The sequence below is a fragment of the Triturus cristatus genome, chromosome 5_1 (assembly GCF_964204655.1).
Source record: "Triturus cristatus chromosome 5_1, aTriCri1.1, whole genome shotgun sequence".
Taxonomy (NCBI): Eukaryota; Metazoa; Chordata; class Amphibia; order Caudata; family Salamandridae; genus Triturus; species Triturus cristatus.
In genome coordinates, this window is record NC_140587.1 from 1,016,816,338 (window position 1) to 1,016,843,205 (window position 26,868).

The following is a 26,868-nucleotide window of genomic DNA, read 5'->3' on the forward strand; positions in this document are numbered from 1 at the left end:
CAGACACCCTCACTGTAAGATTACGCATGTTATTGTTTTTAATTAAGAGTGGGACCTCTCTTATTAAAATTTGTTATTTAGGATCCCCACTACTTATTTTTAACACACTTAGTCTCACACGCACATCACTATAGGGCCCCCACTTGCACTCACCAACCGGCAATGAATGGAATAAAGATCTCCACTAAAAGGCGCCTCTAAGGTCGCCGATCGGGGATTGCAGCGCCGCCCCGATTCGGAGCAGACCTGATGATGATACCTGACATCTGGGCCACCTGCTGACGATATATGACAGCTAGTTTGCCGGATGTGTGAGGGTCTCTTTCCTGAAGGAGGAATCTCCTCCTGACTTGTACTTTTCCACAATCTTTGACAGCCTCTATAGGAACAGCATACCTTTGTACTTTTAGATTCATGCCTGGGCTAAGTATGCTGGACCTGTCTTAAATAGCCCCCTGTTCCTCCTTGTTTTATATAATGACAGGGAGGGAACACAAAAGATAGGGAGGTGAACTGCAACAATGGCGGGAAACAGTCCCAATGCTGGGGGCGCATCGCACAAGGCGATGTGCCCAATCTGGTTGTCTTGGTGTAACTTTAGTTCGTAACCGCGGGGGTGGTGGATCTGGTGGCTGCCGACTCCCGCTCTGGCGCTCGCCCGTATATCATTGATGACTATAAGTGTCCTGCCCGGCGTCGGGCTCAGTGGTTATTCTGTTCTTTGTGGTCTGCATGTGCGTACATGCTCGGAGTGCCGCTGATTCCTTCCGTGGGTCTCTTGTCAGATGAGTGTATCCGCGGTCTGGGGGGTCACCACAGGGGGTGTCATCGATCCCTCTCGTGATCCTGGCGTTGTGCTCTTTTCGTCATCCGAACTGAAGATGTGAGGGCCACGTTCCGAATCCGATCCTCTGTCTCGGGAACTCAGTGTGGCCACCGCCTGGAGAGCCCTCCGACGCTCCACGATAATCTGTGCTAGGTCCGGGGAGCTGGCGGTGGTGGCTCCGGTCCGTCTGCTGATCGGTGTGGAGGAGGTCCTCCGGGTCCGGCGACCCGGGCGTCCAGGCGTCGTTTTCGGGCGAGTGCCGGGGTCCTCCCCGAGGTGCTGTGTGTGCTGTTCCGCCCATGTCGCCGCCTCCCCCGGGTCCGTGAAGAAGTGCGTCTCGCCTCTATAGATGATCTTGAGGCGGGCCGGGAAGAGGAGCGCATATTGTATGTTTCTCGAGCGCAGGGTCCGCTTCACTGCCAGGAAGGTGGCCCGGTGCTGCTGGACCGCGCGGGAGTAGTCCGGGAACAGCATTACTTGCTTGTCCTCCAACTGCAGTCGTCCCCGTTGTCTGGCTGCCCGCAGGATAGCGTCACGGTCCTGATAATGGAGGAGTTTGAGCAAGAAGGGGCGAGGGGGCATGCCCGGCTGCCGTCTGCGGGCCGGCACTCTGTGGGCCCTCTCCACGGAGAAGAATGCGGTGAGGGCGTCTGCTGGCGTAAATGTGGCGATCCAGTCTGAAATGTATTTGACCGGGTTGGGGCCTTCGATTCCTTCCGGCAAGTTCATGATTCGGATGTTGCTCCGTCTGGAGCGCCCTTCTAGGTCGTCCGTCTTATTCTCCAGCACCTTAATCCGCATGAGTAGGTCCTGGAGCGTGTTGTCCTGCTTCTGTACCTGCGGCTCCATTGTTTGGAGACGGTGCGCGCTTTGTGCCACTTTGTCCGCCAATTTCCTGTGGTCGTCGCGGAGGAGGCCCAGGTCCGATGACAACTCGCCGAACCTTCCCTCCATCGCCACTCGAGAATGTTCTATGGCTGCCAAGACCTGGTCCAGTTTTCTGGCCGTGGGGTCATCTTTGACAGGCTCGGCGCCGTGGGGGGGTTTCGCCGGCATCGGCTCGGTCGTCCTGGACTGGGGAGAGACTGGCGGCATCCCCGCCGCTTTTTGACGACCCATCGTGGGGGGGGTCCTCCCAGCGCCGATGGATACTTCTGTTCACCGGTGCCCACACTCCGGTTGGTCTGGTAAGCCCGCTCTCCCCGCGGGTGGGGCACCTCAGGGGGCAGCTCCCTCCTGCCTTGTCCCACTGCCTCGTTGGCGAGCGCGCCGTCTGCGCCCCCTCCTGTCTTTAGTCTGTCGACTGGGCTGGCACCCGGGCAGTTGGCGACCCCGCAGCGTCCGCCGGCCCTCTCCAGTCGGCGTATGGATGTATGTGTTCCACTTTCGTTAGGCCCCAGTGTCCCCGAGCCAGTCTCTTGGAGGCTCAGAGAGACTCGCTGACCGCCTTATGTCCCTGGCGGGTCCCTCACATTCCGTCTGGTCTCGTGGTATCTCCGCCCCAGGCCTCACACTTCTCTCGTGCTTCCCGGTCTGACAGTCCCCCAGAATCCAGGGGGCGCGCAAGATTGGGCCAGTCGAGTGATGGCGCGTGGATGGGGCCCCCCCCTCTCCGCCGCTGGCGACCCTGTCCGGGGCTCTGCACCTCCCCCGTCGCCTGGCTCCCCGGGCTCCGGAGGTCAGCGGGCTGCTTCCCACACCCCTGTCGGGTGCCTCACCACCTCTCTTCTTTCTACTGTACGTGGGGGGGGGGCCCTTGGAGTCACCCCGCAGCTCGCGCCCCAATCGGGGCTCACCTGATGTGCGGGCCGCTCCGGCAGACTGCCATCCTTCCGACGAGACTCCCGCCTGGCATCCTCCGTCCGCAGTCACTGGGGGGGAGGGGATCAGCACTCTCCCGCCGGATCGTTCTCTGAGCCGCCGGAGCGCCCAGGCCCTTGCCTCTGCCTCACCGTCCCCGGGCACTCACACGGGCCGCCGCGATCGTCATCCAGGTCAATCTCACTGCCTGGGATGCCGCAGCTTCACAGTCTCCTCGCCCCACCGCTCTTCAGCGTCCGCCATCTTGCGTGCGGTCTGCCAATGTCCGCACACGGAGTCCCCTGCGCCGCTCCCGCCTGTAACTCGGGGACCTGGCGTTGGGCAGGAGGGTCTCCGTCGTTGCCGGGCTCGATGCTCCTCTTTTTGGCGGCAATGGACGCCCGGGGCAGGTAGGAATTAGTATTGTACGGGCCGCCGAGCGGGAGCCTCAGGGAAAGGAGTCCGCCATCTTGGCTGGCTTGGCCACGCCCCCCTCGGCTATCTTCCCCTTAACTGGAAATACTATACCATATCCGTTGGACTATCCCCTAATGTGGGAGTTGGATGACTTGAAATATCTGGGTATACGTATTACCAGAGATGAAGATGCATTAATGAGACTAAATTATGGGACAGCCATAGATAAGATCACTGACAATGTTACCAAATGGCTGCGACTTCCCCTGTCCATGGCAGGAAGGATATCGCTGATTAAGATGGTGTTGCTACCGAAGCTTTTATACCTGTTTGTTAACATCCCATACCTTCCGGGGAGTTTCTTCTTTAGTACACTGAAATCACAACTCACGAGGCCTATATGGGGCGGGAAGCAAGCGCGCCTTAACTTAGCCACGCTTATGCTGCCATATCTCCAGGGGGGATTTGAAGTCCCTGATTTTGAATTCTATTACTACTGTGCACAAGCCCACTTTGCCACCTATTGGTTCCACCCGCCTCCTTTCATGCCTCATCTGGCGGTCGAAGATGGTTATATGGTCCCGACGCCTCCGTCCGGTTATCTTTTCACTGCGGTGAGGGAACGGGCACGTGATCCATCCACAGTGGATTGTGCTATACGGGCCTGGCAGCGGATAGCCCGCAAGTTGCTGTCCCCTGTATTGTACTCGCCCAAAATGGTCTTGGCACGAAGTCCCTTGTTACGGGTGACGGGTGAGGGCATTTGTCAGAAGATGCTTGACGGCCTGCGGTATTTTACCTGGGGGGACTTGTATATAGCAGGGCAGTTTCGTACAAGGGAACAGTTTTTTGGTGAGCAAGCACCGACCGTTATGGACACATTTCTCTATACCAGACTCCAGCAAAGTCTTAAAGCGGTGACCCCTGACTTCCCTGCGGAGCCAGCCACATTTGCTCCTCTGCATGCTTTCTTGCAGACAGTACCACCCCGCCATGCAATATCACTATTATATAAACACACGCAGGATGCGATACCGACCACTCCCATTCGGGCCAGAGGTGAGTGGGATGCAGACTTGGCTACCCCATTGACGGATGACCAGTGGGAATTTAGCTGTAGGCAGACGACGGCTATTACTGGTAACAGCAGGCTGCGCCTTATTCACTTTAAATTTTTGCACCGGTTATATTATACTCCGGCTAAGCTGTATAGATTCGGGCTCAGAGACAATGATAGGTGTGTACGCTGTGGGAGGGAAGGGGCGGGCTTTGAGCATTTGGCATGGAGCTGCCCTTCGTGGCAGAGCTTTGGGCACAGACGTTCGAAGGTGTCTCAAGCATGATCGGGGTCCAGGTACAGCCATGTCCCCTGCATGCACTTCTGGGTTTGATCCAAACTGTCAACACGAAGTATAACATTTTTTTTACAATGGGGCTATTACTGGCTAGGAGACAGGTGGCATGCCGATGGGGTAGAGGTCGAGCCCCCAAATTTAAAGATTGGATTAATTTGATGGTTACTTGGCAGGAACAACTACATGGTTATGCAGACCTTCTTCCCATAAGGTCGCGTCCGAGGGACATTTGGGGCCCGTTAACCACGTATCTGTTAACACAGGCAGAGGGGAACAAGGAAGGGGACGCTGACACAGCATTGGGGGCGGGGGACGAGCTGGGGACTGAGGCCTGTTCCTAGGTTGTGCGGGTAGAATACCCGGGAGGGGGTTCACCACAATGTCCGGGCTCAATCACTAGACTGGGGAGCGGAATTGTTCTAGTGTCTGGATTCTGGAAAATGAGGGTATCCTGGAGTGGGGAGAGTGGAGTGTTCCCATGCCAGGGAAGATGGGGTATTCGCTGTTGCCTTGCTAGTGGCAGATTGGGGATAAATGGTGGACTGCTTTATATGATGATAGCATGTACTGTAACAGGTCGGACTTTAAGATGATATTCCTGTGGCTGCATCGAAATTATTTAGGGGGGGGGGGGTTTAACTCATCAGTGTTGGGGTGCAATGGGGGGGTATGTATATGTATTGATACAGTATATGATATCAATGAATCAAACTTTGAGAACTATTTCTGTGAAGTGGACGCTACACAACCGGACGATTCCCCTGTCTGTAACGACGTCGCCCTATTAGATGCCGGAATACGGCAAACATTAGACAAACTAGCCCCCATGCGGGAATCCAGGAAAAAAACTATAACAGAGAAATGGTACACCCCCCACCTAAAAAATCTTAAAAAGGACTGCCAAAAACATGAACACTTATGGAGACAGAAGAAAGACAGCGAAGCAAGACTAAATTATACCTACAAACGGAAGCAATATATTTCGGCCATTAAAGATGCAAAGAAGGTCTATTTTACCCAACGCATTCAGGATAACAGTAACTCAGCTTAAGAACTGTTCAGAATAGTAAAGGAGCTTAGTAAACCTTCGAGCACCTCACAAGCCCTCACCCCCTCAATTGAGGCTTGTGAGCGTATTAGCACCTTCTTTTCTGATAAAATCAAAAAAATATATTCCACCTTTACCCCCCAAAATACTTTCAGTACCCCAGACAATCCTTGCAAGACTGTTATTTCATCAGAAAGATGCAAAGACCAATCAGACCCATGCAATGCCCCTCGCCTAACCAGTTTTGAACCACTCTCTGAAGAAGAGGTTTTAGCGGTATTGAACACAGTCAAATCCGATTCCCCTTCGGACCTTTGTCCCCACTTCGTGTTCTCTAAAATCGCACCCACGCTCTGCCCCTTTGTCACCCAACTCTTCAATAAATCGCTAGTCACTGCCATCTTCCCTGAGGCATGGAATCACGCCTCCGTGACCCCCTTTTGAAGAAAGTGGGATCTGATATTTTCAATCCAGAGAATTATAGACCGATCTCCCAGCTCCCTTACCTCTCCAAAGCCTTGGAGAAATTGGTCAACGTACAATTGACTAAGTATCTAGAAGACAACTCTCTTCTGGATCCTTCCCAGACTGGTTTTAGAGCCAACAACTGCACCGAGGCAACGTTGCTGGCAGTGTCGGACAGTATCAGATCCTCCACCGATCAAGGTGGAGCAGTGGCACTGATACTGCTTGACCTGTCAGCGGCGTTTGACACGGTATCCCACGACTGCCTGCTGAACATACTCCTGAGTAAAGGAGTTCAATCTACAGCACTGAACTGGATTCAATCTTTCCTAAGCAACCGTACCCAGGCAGTGCATATGGGCCAGTTCCACTCAAAACCCAACCCCATCGGCTGTGGGGTCCCTCAGGGGGCCTCACTGAGCCCCACTCTTTTCAATGTCTATACTTCATCTCTGGCTGACATTGGAAGGAAGTGGGGCATTGGCATCTGCTCTTATGCAGATGATACACAGCTGATGGTGACCATGAATGAAGGGCCCGAGATAACCAAAAAAAAGCTACATGACTGCCTCTCCGAGATGGCCCAATGGATGCACAACCATTGTCTAAAACTGAACGCTGGCAAATCTGAGATCCTCCTGTTCGGTGGAGCCAAACGTGTGTGGGACGCCACATGGTGGCCACCTTCACTGGGATTGGCCCCCATTCCCAAACAACACGCCAGAAATCTGGGAATCATTATGGACGATGCCCTTTCCATGAAGGATCATGTCCGCTCCCTTTGGGGCAAGGGTTTTGCTATATTAAAACTCCTTGCAAGGATATTTCCTTGGATACCCTTGGATTGTAGACGCTCAGTCACACAGGCACTATTGGTCAGCCGCCCGGACTATGGCAACGCACTATTCGAAGGGATGAATGAACAACTATTCTCCCGCCTACAGGTTTTGCAAAATCAGGCGGCCAAACTGGTCTGTAATAAAGGCAAACGAGACTCGGCATCGGAATGCCTAAAGAAACTCCACTGGCTTCCGATGCGCCAGAGGTCTGCCTATAAACTGCTTAGCCATGCGCATAGAGCTTTATATAAAACTGGCCCTACAATTCTTCAAGGGAAAATCGAGTTCTATGTTCCCAACAGGAATTTACGGTCGAGTCAATCAGCCCTGGCCAAACCCAAACGAATCTATAAAGTCAGAACAGGCGGTCGCGCCTTTTCCTACCTGGCAGCCAAAAGGTGGAATGATCTACCTACTGACCTAAGACACACTATAAACTACCTTCAGTTCCGAAAAAAACTGAAAACACATCTTTTTCCCAAAACGTAACCTTCCAGCATATGCCTTCAGTAGTCCCTCTTGGTTCATAGCGCTGTGATATCCCTTGGGATGAGTGTCGCGCTCTATAAATACCGCAAATAAATAAATAAATATGATGTGATGAATGCACTGATGTACCATGCAATAACTCAATAAAGGTTTTTCAAAAAAAAAAAAAGAAGTTTATGAGGGAGCTAAGCACTACCTCTACAATTGATACTCTCTTTAATCTTTATGAAGAAAGGGGATCCTATATGCCTGATCACGGACAATGGGATGCAATTGGTTTCTCGTGAAATGAGTTTTCGGGAGCGTGTGGTGTACAGCATTCCCACACTGCCCTATACAATCCCCAGGCCAATGATATTGTGGAGAAGGCAAACAGGATGGTTAAAGGGGCTATCCAGTTGGCAGGGGTAAATGGATTGAGTGTACAGAGGACTGTTTCGGAACTGGTGTGGACATATCGCATAACGGAGAACAGCACCATCAAAACCTCTTCATTTAAACTAATGCGAGGTAGGGAGTCCAAAACCAGGTTGACTCCGTTTTGGTTGAAGAATCTGTTGAAGGGGGAAAAGGTGTCTGAAGGAGTGGAAGGAGGAGAGAGAGAAGTTGATCAGGTTGTACAGAGAACAACCAGGAGACACAAGATTGTGCCAGGCAATTGCGTGAAGATTAGGTCGCGTAGGATTGTCAGAGGTTTGAGCAAATTTCGTGGACCATTTCATGTCCAACAAGTCTTCAACCACTACTTGGTTCTCAACAAGGGTCAGAAGTGGAATTACAGGAGAGTGGCAGAGTTTGAGTCTAGAGAAACATCTATGCCTTGGCGGGGCCTGGCCAAGCCGGCGACCAAGATGGCCACACAGCATTGACGCTCTGTCGAGCTTGCCTGTCATATTTGTTACATTGGACACCCTGCCGCTCACTTCGGAGCACTGTACTTCGCAGGAACACTTTCCATTCCAGCGAGGTCAGTGTCCGACGGCCTTGACCAGATGCAGCTCTGTCATGTAGTTGTAGGGAGTCAATACACACTGTATAATTTATTAACAGAAAGCTTTATTAAGCCTAAAGGCCAAAGCGTGACTTCGCACCGTGCCGGCTAGTCAACTGCTGTCCATCGAACGTCAGGCTCTCCCTGTTACCACAGATACAATAGAATTAACTGAATAAAGAACATTGCATTTCATAACATACTGTGAAACGCTTTGCCGCTGGATTACAACATATCTTCTCCCTTTCACCTTCCTTCAAATTCCAACCAGGATATCTTACACCACCCTCCCAAACTAGTCAATCATTGCATCACAAAATCCTTTAGATACATTGGTGGTCCCTTTATTCTTTGTGCTCTCCCACTCCACCCCCTCTCACAATCTCACCATTCTGTGGTAACACTTGTTGAGAATATAAAGATGGAGAAGTAACCAAAGGGGACAGATGCCCTGGCTGAGTGGATACAGACTCCCTCCTCGCGCTTGAAGACGGAGTCTCGGCATCTCAGTTTTCAATTCTCACATCCTCCCATGAAAAACTCACACACACTCTCACTGTGGTTCCGCACCCGTTCTCTAGACTCAAACTTTGCCACTCTATTGTAATTCTTGTTCATTAATTGTACATTGATCAGTCAGTAAGAGATGATGCTTGTGTTAAGGGAGGCTTAAGGGTTCGAAGGGATGGGGGATATGGGAGTTTAGGCAGTGGTGGAAGTCTGTTTGTCTGGCTTAGGAGTTGGTGGAGGGCATTCAAGTGGTTGGGGTGGAAGCAAAAGAGTTGTCAAGATTGGTTATTTAAGGGAGCCGGACGAAAGTGTTTAGACCATGTGCAAGGAAATTAATACGATGCACCCACAGTTCACGCTGCAAGTTGTATTTTATTTAGATTTTAGAAACTGACGGTCTTTTATATTTGATTTATTTGCTCACACAGTCACTCTTTCTTTTAGGCTTTTCAGAAAAAGATGCAGACGAAGTGAAAGGGATTTTTGTTGATACAAACTTGTATTTTCTGGCATTAACGTTCTTCGTGGCAGCATTCCATGTAAGTTATTACAGCATTCGTCACCACTTGAAATAACTATGAAAGGCGGTGCTTGCATACCCTAAATGCTTTACCGTGTGATGTTTCGTTTCCTTTAAATGTTTTGTGACCTCTGTATGCAGTTTTTCGGGCAAAGGTACACCATACAAAGCTGTTCATCGCAACACATTCTGCATGTCCTAATTTACAGTATTTAAAACATTCCTCCTTGGTGATTAGATATGAAAAGATTGAAGTTAAACTGTAGTCATGGGTCTTCAAGCCTATATGCTCACATTACATTACCAAATCCCACATGTGTTCCCCCTGTTTTGATCTGGTATTTTGCACTTAACCAACAGCAAGAATTATATTGAAATCATTTGCTCAGTAAATGGCGTGCTTACATTTTCGTACTTCTAGTGGCATAGCGGAATCAGAAGCGTAAACAAGGCCTCTGCGGTGTAAGGGTGCTTCCTCAACCTTTCACTGGGCCCCCTCAACCCTTCACAGGTCTCCCATTCACCCCAATGCAAATGACTATCTGTGCGATATGTGAGACTAAGGGGCCCCTCTTCACATTCTGCAGGGGGCCCCATCATTTTGCAATATGCCACTGCACGGAATTCCTACTAGTCTGGCTAGTGGTTGTTTTAGCTGTTGCCAGAGCTAATACATCTACATTATGGGTAGTCACAATTTTTTTTTCAAGGTGCCTCAAAGTTTTGTCCGTGATGTGACCAAGGACCTCATTGATTCCAGCATTGTGGTGTTCAAGGGTTAGGGGTGGGGCAAGGGGGGTTAGTGGTACGGTGGGTGTAGGGGGAAGAGAAGCATATACATACAGTGTCTGAACTGCACATTGTGAAACCAGAATCCAGGAATAAACTAAGCTTTTCCACTAAACCAAATTGAGTGATCCTAGTCAATTGTTTTATTTCACTTTCCAGTCTTTCTTCATTATCACGTATGAGAACCTCGAAATATATCACTTCAGCATAATGATCTCCTCCCCTAAAGCCACGCTCGTGCCCACCACACTCTACTCATGCAGAAAGCGTCTTGAGGTCAGTGCTGGAGTGCCGGATACTGGAGTGCTGAGGTCCTTGAGGACGGTGAGTGCTAGACACTGGTGTGGGCTAGCGGGACTGCTACGTCCTCAAAAACTTTGCCAGCTAATGAAATTCTGGCATGCACTCTGACCACGGCGATAGGCGTATGGGGCATAAAGCATAAGGCGGATGCTAGAGGTGTGCGGATTGGACCTTGGTGCCTGAGGCTTTTGAGCCCTCTCTGCCGTCCCTGCCGTTGCAATTGAGTTAAGTCGTTGCTGCAGGCTCCATTTGCTGACATTGTCACTTGCTGCTGCTTTCCCTCCGCTGTTGGCATCACTGCTCCTGCTGTGCAAAACTTAGGCACATTCGGATGTCCTGCAGGGGGTCAGTAGAGGAGGGCAGTGGTAGCAATGATGCTGCGACAGAGTTGATTTGGTATGTGCTCTTGGGGGATCTTGCCTCTCCACCACCAGTTTTGCCTCATTTTATCCTCACCATTGCTGTGGCAGCCCCCCTCCTGTTGCTAGAGGGAGGCTTAAAAAAATATACTCCACCAGAGGATTCTGAGGACTCGTGCTCTTTTGTCCTCCCCTGAGTGATTTGTGTGGGTAGAGGTGGTGGATGGAGTAAGATCAGGACAGGGGGAGGAGGTAAGTTGCTGACTTCATTAAATACCTGCCCTGTGTTATGCAGCTGTGTTGCTGGTTCTTGGGTCTCCCTAGTCTCCATCAAGTTTTGCTAGATCTGCGCCCTGCACGCACCCTGGATATTCACCTTGTACTCATTGTTTGACCTGATTGCTTTGCCTGATTGTCCGAATCAATGTTTTGACCTAATCCTGCATGACCTGGCTATGTTCTCTCTGGGTGGACCTGACTTGTTGGACTTGGGGGAAAGATCCCTCTTCCTTGTATTACATCGGTCAGCCAGTTTTGCTCTACCGATTTGACAGAGCTGCTTTGAGATGTTTGGGATTTTTCAGCAAAAGTTGTTGACCCTGTAATACCTCCTGTAATATTCTTGCAAGTTCCTTGGAGTTCACTGGATTCCTACCAAGACCACTTTAACTGTGGTCATGGGCAAACGAAAATTAGCATTAGCAAAGGGCAGCGTTGGTACCAACCCCCTCCAGGTGCCACATTAGACTCCTTTTTGGTATGGGCGGTTAGTGTAGTCAACAAGAAGATTGAGTTGGTTGAGAGGTGATTGTCCCTCGACAAGGGAGAGAGGCCTAGCTTTGTCAAGCCCTTATCCGAAGCCTTTGAGATGGTCTCCAAGGTTACCTCTGCAGTTTCTGCCAATAGATATACTCCCCACCGCCCATGGTCTTAAATAATGCTTATCCAACAACTCTGGGTGAAGAGCCATTGCTTGTTGCTTTAGACTAATTTCAATCACTCCAGTCCTCTAGTCCTTGTGAACCTTCACCAAGGAAGAGAAGGAAAACTAAAGTAGCAGCCGCTATTGGTTCATCCAACAAGTTGGTCCATCTACCAGCACCAAGAGAGCTCAGAGTACCCAGAGACCTGTGCAGGGTTAGTGGCTGTTTCCTCATCTAGCAATACTTTAACAGGACCTGGGACTAAGAGGCGTACTTGGACCCTTCAAGATAATAGGCCAACATCCATGCCCAAGTTAGAACAAATCCAGCATTCTTTGGACCGGTCACCTCAATGTTGCCCTTATGCAGCGGTTTTGGTAGGAGTGCAGTCTTTGGTAGTCGACAGAGTGGAATCTTATCCAGAACTGAAAAACAGGGTATGCCACTGGCTTTTATGGGAACACTACATTTACTATGCCAGAGTATAAAGATATATTATTGGTTAGGAGAATTAGGTGGATTGCTCCTTCACCTAAAACATTTGAGGGGGACTGTGTAATCATCAATTGTAGGTATCCAGAACTAGTGCACCAGCTGATTAATTCTGGGTCCGGTTGTGTGAGATCATCCATTAGAATTCTTCCTTTGGGCTACTTCTACAACCTGTGCCCAATGAGTCTATCCTCTCAATCTGGTCAATTGGAAAGGAGAAGGAAGAAGTTGCTGCCTGGAATTCTTGGGTGTTCCATTCTTCACTGCTTCTAACAGATATTTGCCACTTACAGGCTTGGATGCCAACAATTGACTTGTATGCTCCCAGGGGGCACAGAGATAGGTTGGAACATTGTCTAGTGGAGAGACTGAACCTGGCGGAGTAACCGCCACAAACTCCCTACATGTGGAATCCAATTTCACCTTATTAGAAGTTCCTAGCCCTGATGTGGCAGCACAATTAACATAACAGTTCACAACTAGTAAAATATGCTTCTCCCTGTGCTTCCTTTGGAAATGATTCCATTGTCTTGTGACCTCTATCTACCAAGCTTGTCTCGTGGAACTTAGCTGGCATCAAAAACTGGTTTGCCCCTAGTGGTGTAGTTTTGTGGATCGGTTTGACTTATGCATGTTCCAGGAAACATGGGCTGTCTTGCCACAATCTTGGCCTTGTGTTTTTTGCTATGACTGACTTGCTCAGTTTCCAGGAAAGGGTAGGCCAACGGGGGGCTTGCAACTTGGCTAAGAACTACCTTGGTTTGTACTTCAAAGTTGATTGATCCCGGGTTCCTTGATGTGCTATGTGTGCATTTGCAATTCTTGGATGATTTTTCATAATGGTTGTATAATGCCTATTGTTGACATGAGGGCAATATGTCTGGTATTTATGTTATAGATGTAATTAACAAGCACCTTTCATTGCTCCCGGTAGAGGCCTGTAGAATTGTGGCTGGGGATTTTAATTGCAATTTTGAACCCCTTGGTATTACCAACGAAGCACTTAGTGTAGAAGAAGATGAAGTATGGGCAATTCCGGAGCTTACACTCCACCTGTTTAAAAAATGGTCAACTGCAGAGCAGCAAATAAATACTTTTACCCTCAACAACAGCCTTTGAGCCTGTAATGAGAGGACACCAACAGACAAAGAAGGAAAGGTCACTGTTAATCGGCAAGTTGAGGCCAGCCGTATTGACTGCATTTATATAGATATCAGGCTGTGACCATGGGTAATTGACATGGAGGTGGAATCCAGGCAGGACAGCTATAATAGCGCCTTAAGCACAGTGGCAGCTAGTAACATTTGAAAGTGGTGAGGTGTAAAGTTATCGTGGGGTACTGCACTGAAGCGAGCGAGCGAGCGAGCTCTAACAACCTAAGGGGGGGGGGGTTCTCCCCCCCGAGAAAAGTTTGAAAAAAGAGTGGATAAATGGTGAATTTTCAAGCAAATTTGAGGAAGCAGGAAGGTTGATAAAGCACTTGCGAAAGTGTTATGACCGGATCTGTAACAACATCCTTATATCCATCAACATCCTCCCAACTCAAGTACAAACACACACTCAAACACTATCAAGTACACACATAAAGCACGAGTCACAAACATTTGTTTAGGCTTAAAGACCTCTACACAAAAAAGTACACAGAGACCGCTGCAGCTGCAAGCAGACGTTGAAATACTCGATTTACTCACAAAGTGACAAACACAAAACCCGCAGCCAGACATAGTGGGCCCGGTGCCACCTCACAAGCACCCCTGGTCACACCTTCCCCTTTCTGGGAGTTTCCAGGAGACGCGCTGGGCTGGATGAGGAAATACTGAGTGCTTGTCCCAGCAAGTCGTGTTTCTTTCTGTGTTCAAAAATGACCACCTTCCTTTTTGTGCCTCCACTAATTTCTGTGTTTCGGTGTCTGTGTCTCACACCCTTCACCAACTCTGCCACCCTCTCCTCAGCTGCCCTCTGCACTTCCCCCTCACCTTTAGGTCTCCCCATCACTCTTTCTACCTCCTGTTTTCCCCCATACAGCTCTGCCTGAATTGCACCCTCTTTCATGTTCATCCTTTCACTCTCTCCTTGCTGTCACTCTTTCCACTCCCCTTTGCCCTCCCCCTCTATGTGAACCTCTCTCTCTGTCACGCTCCTCTCATTGCCACTCTTTCCACTCTCATGTGGCCCTTATGAATCTCATCTCATGCTCTTCATCTCCATCTGTGTCACTCTCTCCTTGCTGTCACTCTTTCCACTCCCTTTTGTCCTTCCCTCCTCTCTGTGAACCTCTCTCTCTGACCTCCATCTCTGTCACTCTCCTCGCCATTCTTTCCGCTCTCATTTGGCCCTTATGAACCTCATCACATGCTCTTTATCTCCATCTGTGTGACTCTCCTTGCTGTACCTCTTTCCACTTCCCTTTGTCCCTCCCTGTAAATCTCTCTCATCTGCATCTCTGTCGCCCCCTCTCATTGACACTCGTTCCCCTCCACTCTGTCTCTTTCTCCTCTCTGTGAACTTCTCTCTCATCTCCATCCGTCACTCTCCTCTCATTATCACTCTTTGCACTCCCCTCTGTCCATCCCTCCTCTCTATGAATCTCTCTCCCATCTGCACTCCATGTCCCCTCCTTTCATTGTCACTCTTTGCACTCCCCTTTGCTCCTGCCCTTTCCATTTCTTGATCCGTGGCTATTTCTTCCCACTCTTTCCTTTCCCTCTCTCTCTCCTCTTACACTATTATTTTAACTCTCTGTTCGTATTACACCAACAGCGGTTTCTCCTTTCCCCACTCTGCCTATAACATCTCACTCTCTATCATGTTTCCATTTTGTTTCTTCGTCTACTTTTCTCAGTCGCCAACTTTTTCACTCACATTTTTTTCTTCTGTGCCTCTGCTGCCCTATTCCTTTCCTACATCTCCTTCTTGCTTTTCATCTCTCAGCCCACTTCTTTTATCTTGTACTCATCCCAGCTGCATCTCGGTCCACTCCGATTTGTCAAAGGGCACCTTTATCAAATCTTGGCTTTATAGCCCGCAGGACAGCTCATGCTAGGACTCCAAGCCCACATTTCTGGCCACATTCGTTTCAGCACTGAAACAATTGTGACCATGGGGGCTGGGCTATTTCAACATGTGTTTTGTCACAGTGGTGTTAACAAAAACACAGGGAGATGGCTCCCTCAGATGCCCACAAAGTCCCAGCTAGGTCACATACGAAAACAGCTCGCACCAGAGTCGCCTCTCTGAGAATAACATTTAACTTATTTAAGATGGAGGGGTGTCCAGCGCTAGTCTACAAGGAAAAGTGAGGCAACTCTTTTTTGTGTAACTACGCTGTACACCAAACCTTGTGGGCCAGTGCTAAACACAAAACCTGACTTTCGTATTGGGAAAATGGATCAAAAACGAACAATGGAGGGAAGTAGAACGAAAACGAGAAAAGACTGAAATCAATAGCGTCAAGAAGAAAGCAGGGATACATACAACATGTAGGTACTGTGCAAAGACGAGGCATGAAATGTGTCTACGTCACTGCCCGGAACCCCTATTTCATTTTGTTTGAAAGGCTCACATCATCCCTTGATAAATAACACTTGCACTGTAGCCGGGAGAAAGAGGGTTCATGCGGGCCAAGTTGGCAGCAGTTTGCCTTTCCGTGGCTTGGCGCTGCCACGCCACTCTTAAATTTCGTTTGAATTACTCCTGTGCCATGCCCTGATCTTTGTTGGCTGCTGTTCAACCTCTGAAGCGAGCCGCGAGGCTGCCATTCTGACACACAACAAACCTCACTGAATAAATACATTTAAAAACCACAACAGCTGGTAGGGCATCTGCTGCAAAGATCTGTGTGCAACTTGCAGTTCACAGTCTTAGAGTCCAGTGCTGTGACTCCGCCTTTCATACTTTCCAAGACAAGCCAATATGTGCCAGTTTTTTAGGCTAAAAATAGACCTATTTCTAGAGCTTTGCAAAGCGCACTGACAACCTGCAATCTGCCTTATGCGCCATATAAATAAACAGGTTTATTTGAAACACATCGCAACACCCCCCAGTCGATCTTCCCACTCCTCTCTCTTGCACACAAGCACAATTAACATGAAAGGTAACATAACCTGGACACTAGCTTACCACTTCGGCGTAGGTGGGAGATAAAGCTGCCAAGCCTGTTGTAGTGCACACGCTTCCGTTTATCCTCACCTCTCCTCACCTCTCTCCCCCCCACCGCTATCTGTTTATTTCTATCGCTCTAGCTTACTTGTATCCCGCACACCTGCCTTTCTGCCTGTGCCCTACCCTGGTGCTAGTTTCCCTGACTTTTCTTGTTGGCTCCCACTCACTTTTTGTCATGGGGTGCCTGCCTCTTACCAACTGCCAACCCTTTCTGTGTATTGCTCACCGCTTGCTCCAATCTCTCGCTCTCTTTCTCACCATCCCATTCATGGCTTCTCTTCCCTCCCCTTCCTCTCTCACTTGGCCTGTCAACCTATCTCTCATGCCTTCCTTCTCCCTTTCTGCACACCACGGTGCTGCCTGCCTCTACGACTTCCCCAATGTGTTTTGAACGATACTGGCTACAGGAAAGCATGATAGCAAACAGACAGTCTCTCCTCTCTGGCCTCAGTCGGTGGTATTTTTGCTGGTTTATGTACCTGTGAGTTTATGAACTCTGCACATCGCCTGCACCTGCCCCCGCGTACGTTTTATCGCCCAAGTGTACTATCAGTAGTCGTGTCAGTCGCTACTCACAATAGCCACAGCAGACACTAGTGCGCATGACTGGGCTGGTCAGAAAAATTCACCGACCTGCACCCAGCATGCGCACTGCTGCCTGCTGAAGGAGGTGGGCGGTCCGACGTCATGCTGACTGACATGATTGTCAGACAGTTAGCCCTCGGCGTCTCTGAACTTAAGTAAACTGAGTCAGTTTACTTAAGTTCAGAGACGCCGAGGGAGCTGTGTTCACAGGCGGCTTGTGGGGCAACGCCCCAGTGCCCTAATGGATAGCCACTGCTTAAACCTCTCCCTGAGCCCATTGGGCCCTAGTATGGCTCCCAATGACCTAGAACCGCTTGATAGGAGGCTTCTTCCCATCTAGTAATAGATGCAGGGTGAGATGGTGTGTTATTGCTGCTACCCCTGCCTTACAGGTCCAGTTGTACCAGTCCATCGCTATAGCCTTGTAAACAGTGCTGGCACAAGGAGATAACGTATTTGTAGTTTCAGTATGGGGTGCGCCTACTGATATCCATAGCATCCTGTTATGCACCATAAAGGAGCTTTCATTGGTAGGAGCTAGGACTCTTCCCAAACAGGTTCATGTGGCCAAATGGTTCAACAAAGCATGTCGACTAGCTAGGCAGGCTCTAATGATTGCTATTGGGAGGGGGGAGGTTAGAGAAATCATTCAGGAAGCCAAAGCTTTGTATAAAGCTGTACTGGGCGGGGCCTGAAGAGACTACGAAAAGGCTAAATGGGAGGCTTTACTGGCTTCATCCAAGGGGAGAGACAATTGCTCCTGGCAATTAGTGGCCGACAAGGGCCCTGATTGTATCTCCCGTTGTGTAATAATATAACGGCTGATGCTTGGGTTGAACATTTTACAAGCCTTTATGCCCAGGATAGGGGAAGGAACGAGGGGGCCCTGTTGTCAACTGCTGGTCCGACATTGAGCCTGACAAGAAGGGCAAATGAGGGACTGACTCTAGCCACACTTGCTAAAGGCCTGACCACCATGAGGGAGTGGGAAAATGAGTCTCAATCATCAAGTATTTGCCCTGTTGTTGGCCCATCCCTCCAGATAAACCGTGCTTTTAGCCCTATTACATTGAAAGAAGTTGAGGCAGCCATTACACCAGGGAAAGTGCTTAGGCTTAATAAGGTACCCGGGGACATGTTTAAAGCTGAGTGGGAGGTCTGGTGCCCCTATTTTGCGATCATATTCAACAAGATCATGAATGGGCTTACCGTGCCACAGACCTGGGCAGGGGCTGAAATCGGCCCAATATATAAGAAGGGTATGAGGTCTGCCCCGTCCAATTATCGCCCTATTCACCTTATTGACAGCTCACAAACTTTTTTGCTGAATTCTGTTGAGTAGATTGCGAGCATGGATTGAGGAAGCAGATGTTGTTGACACCCCTCGAAGCAGGTTTCAGGGCTGGGACAAGCACTATCGATCAAGTGTTAAAACTATAACTGATCTATTGTAAATATGTCACTTTGGGGGGCAGGCGTATATATGTAATTTTTGTCAACCTACGTTCTCCTTTTGATTTAGTTCCCAGTGAGGGCCTGTGGGCAGTTCTTACCAGCAAGGGGGTCCCAAAATACCTAATTGATACTTTTAGGAGGCTACAACTGGATAACTATGCCCAAGTTAGATATCCCCCTGCAGGGGAATTGACCGATCCTATTCCAGTGACTCAAGGGGTGAGACTGGGGTGTGAATTAGCACCCAATTTGTTTTTGTTATATATTTTTATGGTCTATGACCGAAATAAAGATTATTTGATTGATTGTTATATATAAGCGACTTGGTTAAAATGCTAGAACATTGCAAGCATGATGCCCCACGTCTGGCTAACAGTAAAGTCCCGGCCCACCCTGTTTGCGGGCGACAGGTTACTGGTCTCGAGAGCCCCAATGGGTATCTAAAATCTCCGGGATCAGTTTAGAGTCTTCTGCCGACAGAGAGGGCTAGAGATCAATACAGGCAAGACTAAATACATGGTGTTGAATCCCTGTAAGAGAGCCAGATTGCACCTGGTTCTCAAGGGTATCCAATTGGAGGGGGTCTACACCTTTGAATATCTGAACTTACTCTCAATGAGCAATATGGCTGGTCATCCCAGATTAACAAATCCAAACTTAAATTAGAACATTATAGTGGTGGCCTTCTGAGCGACTTGAAGGGATCCAGCTTTCGTCCGATGACACCTGCATTATAAATTTACAACCTGCAAGCCTTGGGGGAGGGGGTCTCTATATGGTGGGGAGCTCTGTGGCATGTTAATGTCAACGATTTGGAGTTGCCAGAAAAATGTTTTCTCCAACTCCTCACCAATCTTCCCCCCACTACTCCATTGGTACCACTTTGTTTAGATCTTGGCATCTTCTCACTTACCCATAAAGTAAAACTTAGATCTTTGATGTACTGGAGGAGGATCTGGTCCTCAGTAGATCTATTACCCTATCGGCTGGGCTTGGAAGAGATTATGATACTTCCCGTGGCCACTAGAATTCCATGGTTGGCACATATTAAGAATTCACTCGAAGATCGGGTGCGGCGACATGTGGGCTCATCCGGAAATGTCCATTGGCAATTCCAAGTCTACACTGCAGGAGCGGTATTGGAGACATGTAGATGGTAGATTGCACCAGCATGGGGTGGAGCAGGTACTTTAATCTCTACCGTTTTGGAGTTTAAAGATACTTATCTTCCGAAAAGGTAGATGAACACAATTGAGCCTCCGGGTGCTAAGACACTTTATACCAAGTTTTGAATTGGGACCTTGCCAATTCGATAATTTACTGCGAAGTGGCAGTGCGCCCTTGTTGATGCCGGACCTGATTTAAGCTGCACGTTTTGCCCAGTGGTTAAGGAAACTGTAGATAATGTCCTGTTCTTTTGCCCACTGTATCATGCACATAAGAGGAAATAAATCTTGCCGTTATGCCGTAACTTGGGCATTAATTGTAACTACGATATTCAGGGCAGACACAGCTCAACTAATTGTCTTTGCAGTCTCAAGGTTTCATCTATACATATGGAGACACAGACAGGAAAAGACTGCCCTATTGATGCCCGTTGCACAGCATATAGTATGTGTAACCAGAATAGGAATTGCTGGATGGGATTCATTTTTGCATCTTAAAATTGTCGTGATGTTCCCTGCTAGTTTTAATTGTGGCTATTTTAAATTATTTTATAACTTATAGGTCATGTTCCCCCTATATGCTGCTAGTGTTAACTGTAGGGATTATGAACATTTTAACTAGTTTATATTGTATATGTTATGTTTGAAGTTTTTTTATTTAATGATTTTTTTAGTTGTAACCTATTGTATTTGCTTTTATGGCAATTGCCGAAATAAAGATTATTATTATTATTATTATTACATCACTTGAGAATGTGTGCTGTGCAGAATCACCTTATGCGTTTGTTTAATAAATTATAATGCTCTTCATGTATAATAGAAACCCATGCCACCCAAAGAGAGAACATGAAAACTGACTTGCTTCTGAGTTCACTATTGACACTGTTGTCGGGGTAGGGTGAAAATTAATTTTTTTAAATTCATGTTCGAAAACTATCACTTTAAAAAAGTACTTCTTAATGCGGTGTTATAATCTGATGTACTAAGGTGAAACAATTCTGCATGTTAATGAAAATTTTTTTAATTTTGAACCGGATTTATCATACTTTTCGCTGCAAGATGTCTTTAAAAATGATGGTATTTCTAAAGTTACGTGGTGCAGGACACACTAGTTATTTCATTTCTTTAACTTAAATCCGTGTCTGTTTTCTTAACATCTTTTTAATATTAGTGCAGACTCGAGGAAATTGCAGCACAGTGACCCTGTTGATGAGGAGGGCGCATGTAAAGGTTACGAGTGCTGTACTTTGAGTATCCCTGATCTACAGAAACAAAGGCATGTAAAAGTTCATTCTCTCCAACCATTTTTAGGTCTCGGCCTGGCGAAAGCAGCGCATGCGCTGCTCTGCCATGCAGAGACCTTTTGGAATAGATACGATTCCAGCGTGCACACGGGGATTGGATGCTTTACTTGCGGCGTGATACAGTGGGGACTTTTTTTTCTGCCGCCAGTAAAGGCAGTCCCCACGTGCACATCTTCTGTCTGTCCCATTACGGGCCGCGCTTGTTAAAGAATGTTTATACCTTCCAGCAGCTGGACATTGTACCGGCATTGTGGTCCATACTATGCAAGAGAAGTTCTAATGCTTTCCTTTACATTCATTCATGGTTTCTTTTAGTGAGGGAGTTATACATGAAGAATATTGCTTTCCTGTACCTTGTTCATTGGAAGATTTGACTTGTATTTCGTCCAATACACTTTCTTCTGAAGCCACCACTTTCAAAGACAAGTGCACACAACACGATGTTCTTTGGATAGCAGTGTCTTCTGTGGATGCTAACGTATAGCGGAAAACCATTCTGACCACTATCGCAGGATGGCTTGATTCGCACCTGGATTTCCACCGCTGCCTCTGTCATTGTCTGGTTTTTGGAGGGGGGAGGGGAGTTTTATATAGCGCAAATTAGACCCGAAGCAACCAGATCGCTTTACATGAGCACTAGTTGCATTACAGACTGACACATTCATTGTTTTAGGCGCAGGGAGATTAAGTGATTTGCTCAGAATCACAGGATGTTGAGCGTCCCTGCCAAGACTCCAATCCGGTTCCCCATATCTGAGGTTGACCGCTCTAGCCGTTAGATCACATCCTCTCCCCATTGTTAATTGTAAATGCAATTTGCGTTTTGGTCAGCACACATTTGTTAACTATTGGATTATTATAACTGTATTTCACAAAATGTGGAGTTTTTCCTATTTTACCAGTAGATGGCTAAGTAGTTATTGGTCGGCTGAAAGTTTTTAAATGTGGCAGATAATAATGTGCAAAACGCATTTCATAACTGTATAAATACAATTAGTTAAAAGGGACCTCCATACATTCATTATCATAGTATGTGATAGCCTAATGCTGTCCCCCTAACGTTTCGTAGTCCATATGTGCAAATTGACGCAATCAAATCATTTGTATAAATACAAATATATTTACATGTAAAATGCAATAAATACATTAAAAGATATAATATCCTCTGTTGTATCACTGCGATCTATTTTTAAAATGGCCACTATTTATTAGACGTTTTTGCAACCCTTACTAACATTTTTATCCTATTTTGCTTTAAGTTAGACTTTGATTCTTATTTGTTGTTGTGCAAATTGCTTTTAGTGTAAGATTATCACTAACGTGCTCCCTGTGTGACGGAAAAATGTTCATGATGTACATGAACTACCGTAGTAAAAGTTGACAGTGCTTATTGTGCAAATCATTAAAAGGAAAATTACCTTCATTTTTTTTAGAATTCTAATCTTTTTTCTAAAAAGAGGAAAGTGGTGAGGCAAGTATTAGCGGAAGTCAGTTTTTATTGGCTGACCCTGTTTTGGGTATATCTAGTTCACAGGTTGGTCATTACTGCATAATGCATGGTTCGAGACCCAGCCAGTATCTCTGAATATGTATTTATAACCATGTATATAAGTCCTCCGTGGTATTTAACTCATGAGGACTTTTGCTGTCCAGCTCTAGAATGTATTTAGTTTCTAGTTTTCTTAGGAGTGCCTCTCTATCTCTGCCACGTCGTAGTGGAGGAATTGTGTCAATGGCACAATATTTTAGATGTTGTATATTATTGCCATGTGATTCCCTGAAATGACGGGCCACCGGATAGGTTGTATCAACATTGGGGATGGCCTGCAAGTGCTGGAGAATTCTCTTGTGGACCTGCAGTTTTGTGCTTCCCACATACTGCAGTCCACAAGAGCATTCCAGCACGTAGATGGCAAATTCTGTCTTACATGTTATCAACGTGTTGATTTTAATGGGTTTACCCCCAAAAGGTGTCTGCTCTGCGAAAGGAGGTGGCCCTTTTAAAAGGGAACTGCTCCAAACTGGTTTCAAAATTCAAAAGCGGGATCAACCTTCCGTCTAAAAAAATGGACTAGAAGAGTGGTACCCGAACTATTCCAATGATGGATCCTCCTCCTTACAGATTCTTCACCTGTAGTACAACCCCAGGTGGCAGACTGGATCTGGAAACTTCAAAGCTAAAGGTCGCTAGTAGAGGGTGCTGGACTCTGCTGGCACTGGAAGCGATATGAGGTGACTCTTCCGAGGCCATATAGTGCCTGCCCAGGCACACTATTGGTTACCTTTTCTCCGCAACTTCAAACCTTATCTGGAGCTCCAACTCTGAGGAAAATCTTTTCCTCATAAATTTATATTATGCAGTACCAAAACAAAATATTTCCCTCCTAAGAAGTCTGGGTTCAAACCCTGCAGGGATTGTGAGGGACAAATGTTCATCACAGATCCTCATGCCATCTACTTGTGGTGTTTAGGATCTGACCACGACACTAAGTTGTGTTCCTCATGCCTCACTGTGAACCCAATGGCTATTAGGAAACGCAAAGCCAAACTCTTTATAGCCCGGACAAAGGATGAATGACATCACCTTAAACGATCTCATCACTCCCGCTCTCCATCGACGTCATCAAGTAAGAAGAGATTAAAGCACAAGCAGGACAAGAAGCGGTCTAGAGGTAGGTCACCTCGTCGATCTCTATCTCAAACAGGACCCTCATTCTCGGAGCTGGAGCTCATCCTTATTCCCACAGAGGATCCTCTAAACAGCATGCTTCCCCCATGGAACCTGCTCCAGGTCTACCTCCAGTACTGATGCCGTAGTCTCCTTCGGCGCTGGCCCCTGTTTTTACCAACTTCACAGCACCGGGTGCCAATCCCGAAGCATTTCTCAATGCTTTGTATGCAGTTTCTGCAAGAGCCTTGACACCATCCGTCACCCCCTTGGGCCCAGTGGAGCAGGAACGTTTTCCACTCTTTATGCCCTTCAGAGCTATTTCTTCAGAGCAGACGCCATACTGCTTCAATCCCGCAGTTCGCTTTATGGTGTTGTGAACGGTGCCGATACCATCTCCACCACCACCGCTGCCAACTCCACTAACTCCTCCGGTCCTGGATACAATCCCGTCATGTCGCAGCCCGAAGTTGGAGAGACACAATTGATGGACGGAATGCAGAACAAATCAAAACATTCCCCCCCAGTCAAGAGATCTGGGTTAAATCCATCATTCTTTTGCTCACCATGCCACCCCAGTTTAGACCTGGCCATATGCAAATCAGTCTTGACCCTGTGCCTCATGGGAACAATCCAGCCCGAACTGCCAAGTCAGGTCCTTCCTGGACCGGAAACAAGCTATCCTGGCTGAAGAGGGGTGAAACCCCGAAACCGGTCCTAGGATGCTCGTTTCCAGTCCAGGGAGGACCTGGCCTGGCAGTTCGGGCTGGACTGTTCCCATTGGGCACAGGGTCAAGACTGATTTGCATATGGCTGGGTCCAAACTGGAATGGCATGGTGAGCAAAAAAACGATGGATTTAGGCCCAGATCTCTGTACTGGGGTGAATGTATGACATTGTTCTGCATTCTGTCCATCAACAGTTTTTTTTGCAACCCGAAGTTGAGCCGCAAGTTCACTCGTCAAGAGGCTCACAGGTTTCTGGAAGAAGCAGCATACAGAGTAGGACTCCATGAACTTTTTGGGTCTGACTCAGAAGTAATTCTTTAAGGGCAACCTAATCCAAGACTCTGTCATCTGTAAGCGGTTTGGACACCTCTCCTGAGCTCCCCATGAATTACCCCACTGGGCCACATATGCCAGAGGTTATCTCTCTACACAAAGTGAAGCTAAAGGCTGTAAGATGTCTGAACTTAAATTGCCCACCACTGTATGTATGTGTATGTAGAGTGTCCCAGTGCTAAAGCTAAGGTAAGCACCAGTAGACTAAAAGCCCTAATAATCATAAGATGAGGCAAGTTTTCAGCCTCTTCTGAAAGACATCCTCCAAAGAAAACGTCTAAAGGTTCAGCAAGAGCTGATTCCAAGATTTAGCTGCTAAAAGCAAGAATGCTTTTCCTCCCCTTCCTCATATGCTTAATGCAAGGCACTACCAACAAAGCAGTGGAACCCGATCTCAAAGTTCTAGAAGGGCATTAAGAGAGGAACCTCCCTGGAAGACATCCTAGGCTGGACTGAAACACTGCCCGATTTAAACAGGATCCACTTCTTAGTAGGCAACCAATGCAGTGATTTTAGAAAGGAGTAGTTCCATATCTGACTAGGCCGTCTCAGGATGAGCCGGGCTGCAGCATTCTGTACCACCCGAAGACGTCCTAGCAAGTTTTCAGACACCCGTAAGAGAGTGCTGAAATAATCCAGCCTAGATGTAACCAACGCATGGATCACTGTCCTCCTGCAATGAACAGGAAGCAGCTGCAAAGATTTCAGAAGGGTGTGAAGCAGCCCAAAGCACAAACAGACCACTGCAGAAATCTGGGTATCGTATGGAGTTGATTTTCCAATCTAACTCGCAGGTTTTTTGCCACTCGAGATGGAGAAGGGGGAGCCAGCAAAGCAGAAGGTAAAATAGGTTCCTACCAATTAACTGAGTGGGAGCCAAAAATAATAATTTCATTTTTTTGCGAATTGCATTTTAATTGGCTACTCTGCATCTAATCAAACACTGCCAACATGCAATCCTTAGATGGCTTTTCTTCCAAGGACGGGAGTGCCTCAATAGTGAAAAGCAGGTGGGTATCATCCTAGGAGGAAACGATTTTACAGCCGAACGACTCCACCAATGAAGCCAGCGGAGACCTAAAGACATTAAAAAGAGTGGGTTTCAAGGAAGATCTCTGGGGCACCCCTCGCTTCCCTACTTTAACATCAGAAGTTTAAGGCGCTACCCATGCCGCCTGCTCTCTGAAATCCAGATATGGCTAATCATCCTCACCAAGCCACACACCCCCATGTTGGCGAGCCTTTGCAAACTAATCGTGTGACGGATGGTATCGAACGCAGCAGATAGATTGAGTAGAATCAGCGCTGCAGTTTTACCTTGATCCAGAGACATCTTCATATGATCAGATATTTCTAGTAGCGCTGTCTCCACACTGCGACGAAAATTAAATCCTGATTGACTAGGATGCATCAACTTGCCCTGCACTGAATGGTCTAAAAATTGGAAATTAACCAGTTTTTCCAGCATTTTAGCAAATGCTGGCAAAAAAGAGATTAACATATAGTTGCTAAAGATATAGGGATTTAAAGAGGGCTTCTTAAGAAGAGGGACCACCTTAGCAAATTTCCAAACAGGCATAACACTAGAAGATAGAGAGAGATTGAAGAATCTATTGATGATCGGATCAGTCACTTCTACTGCAGTAGCTAACACTGCAATATGGCAGGAGCCCAGTGGGGAGCCAGATCTGCAATTCAAAATGTCTCTGCAGATTGCTCCAGTGAAATTGCCTTAAACTGTGCAAAGTAACTATAAATATAATCTGGCATCTAAGCGGCAGAGCATCCTTCGGAGTAGAAAGAACCTTTTGAATATTAACAATCTTAGCTTTAATAAAAGTCTGCAAGCCCATTACGCAATTCTTGAGAAAGAGCAAGCACTCTATAAGATCCCCTAAAATCGCCCTAAAAGATTTAGGGACCTGGAAAATGTCATGAGAGCTACTAGATGCAGCACACATTTTTTCCTCAAAATAGTAGATCTTTGCCTGTTTGATGGAGACGTGATAAATCCTCAGGGCAGATTTGTATCTAATTATACTCTCCAAGGATGAATCCCTGAGCCAAATTATCTCTAATTGTTTTGCAAGCTGTCTTTTCGGCAGCCAAAGAGGAGGAGAGCAAAAGAGTGGATACCCCTCCCTGCCTTTCCCTCATCAACTGCCCTGGACCCAAAGACTCAACAGTCTTACCGAGCCAAGAAGTGACAGCCTCCACACTTGAGTCTACATCATTAGTTGACAGTGGGGGGGGGGGGGGGGGAATAGTGGTTCGAGCTAAGAACTCCATCCAGTCAGTGGCCTGGGGCTTATTCTATGTCCTGAAAAATGTGCGAGCCTCAG

The 26,868-nt window shown here is 47.5% G+C and overlaps 1 protein-coding gene across 1 annotated transcript in view; it reads left to right on the top strand.

Moving 5' to 3' along the window:
- Window positions 1-26,868, top strand: part of CLPTM1L (CLPTM1 like) — a 1,829,238-nt gene that overhangs the window by 863,730 nt on the left and 938,640 nt on the right. The window contains exon 7 of the mRNA XM_085606118.1: window positions 9,185-9,279. Coding sequence (XP_085462244.1) covers window positions 9,185-9,279 — 95 coding nt within the window. The remainder of the gene's footprint in view (window positions 1-9,184; window positions 9,280-26,868) is intronic.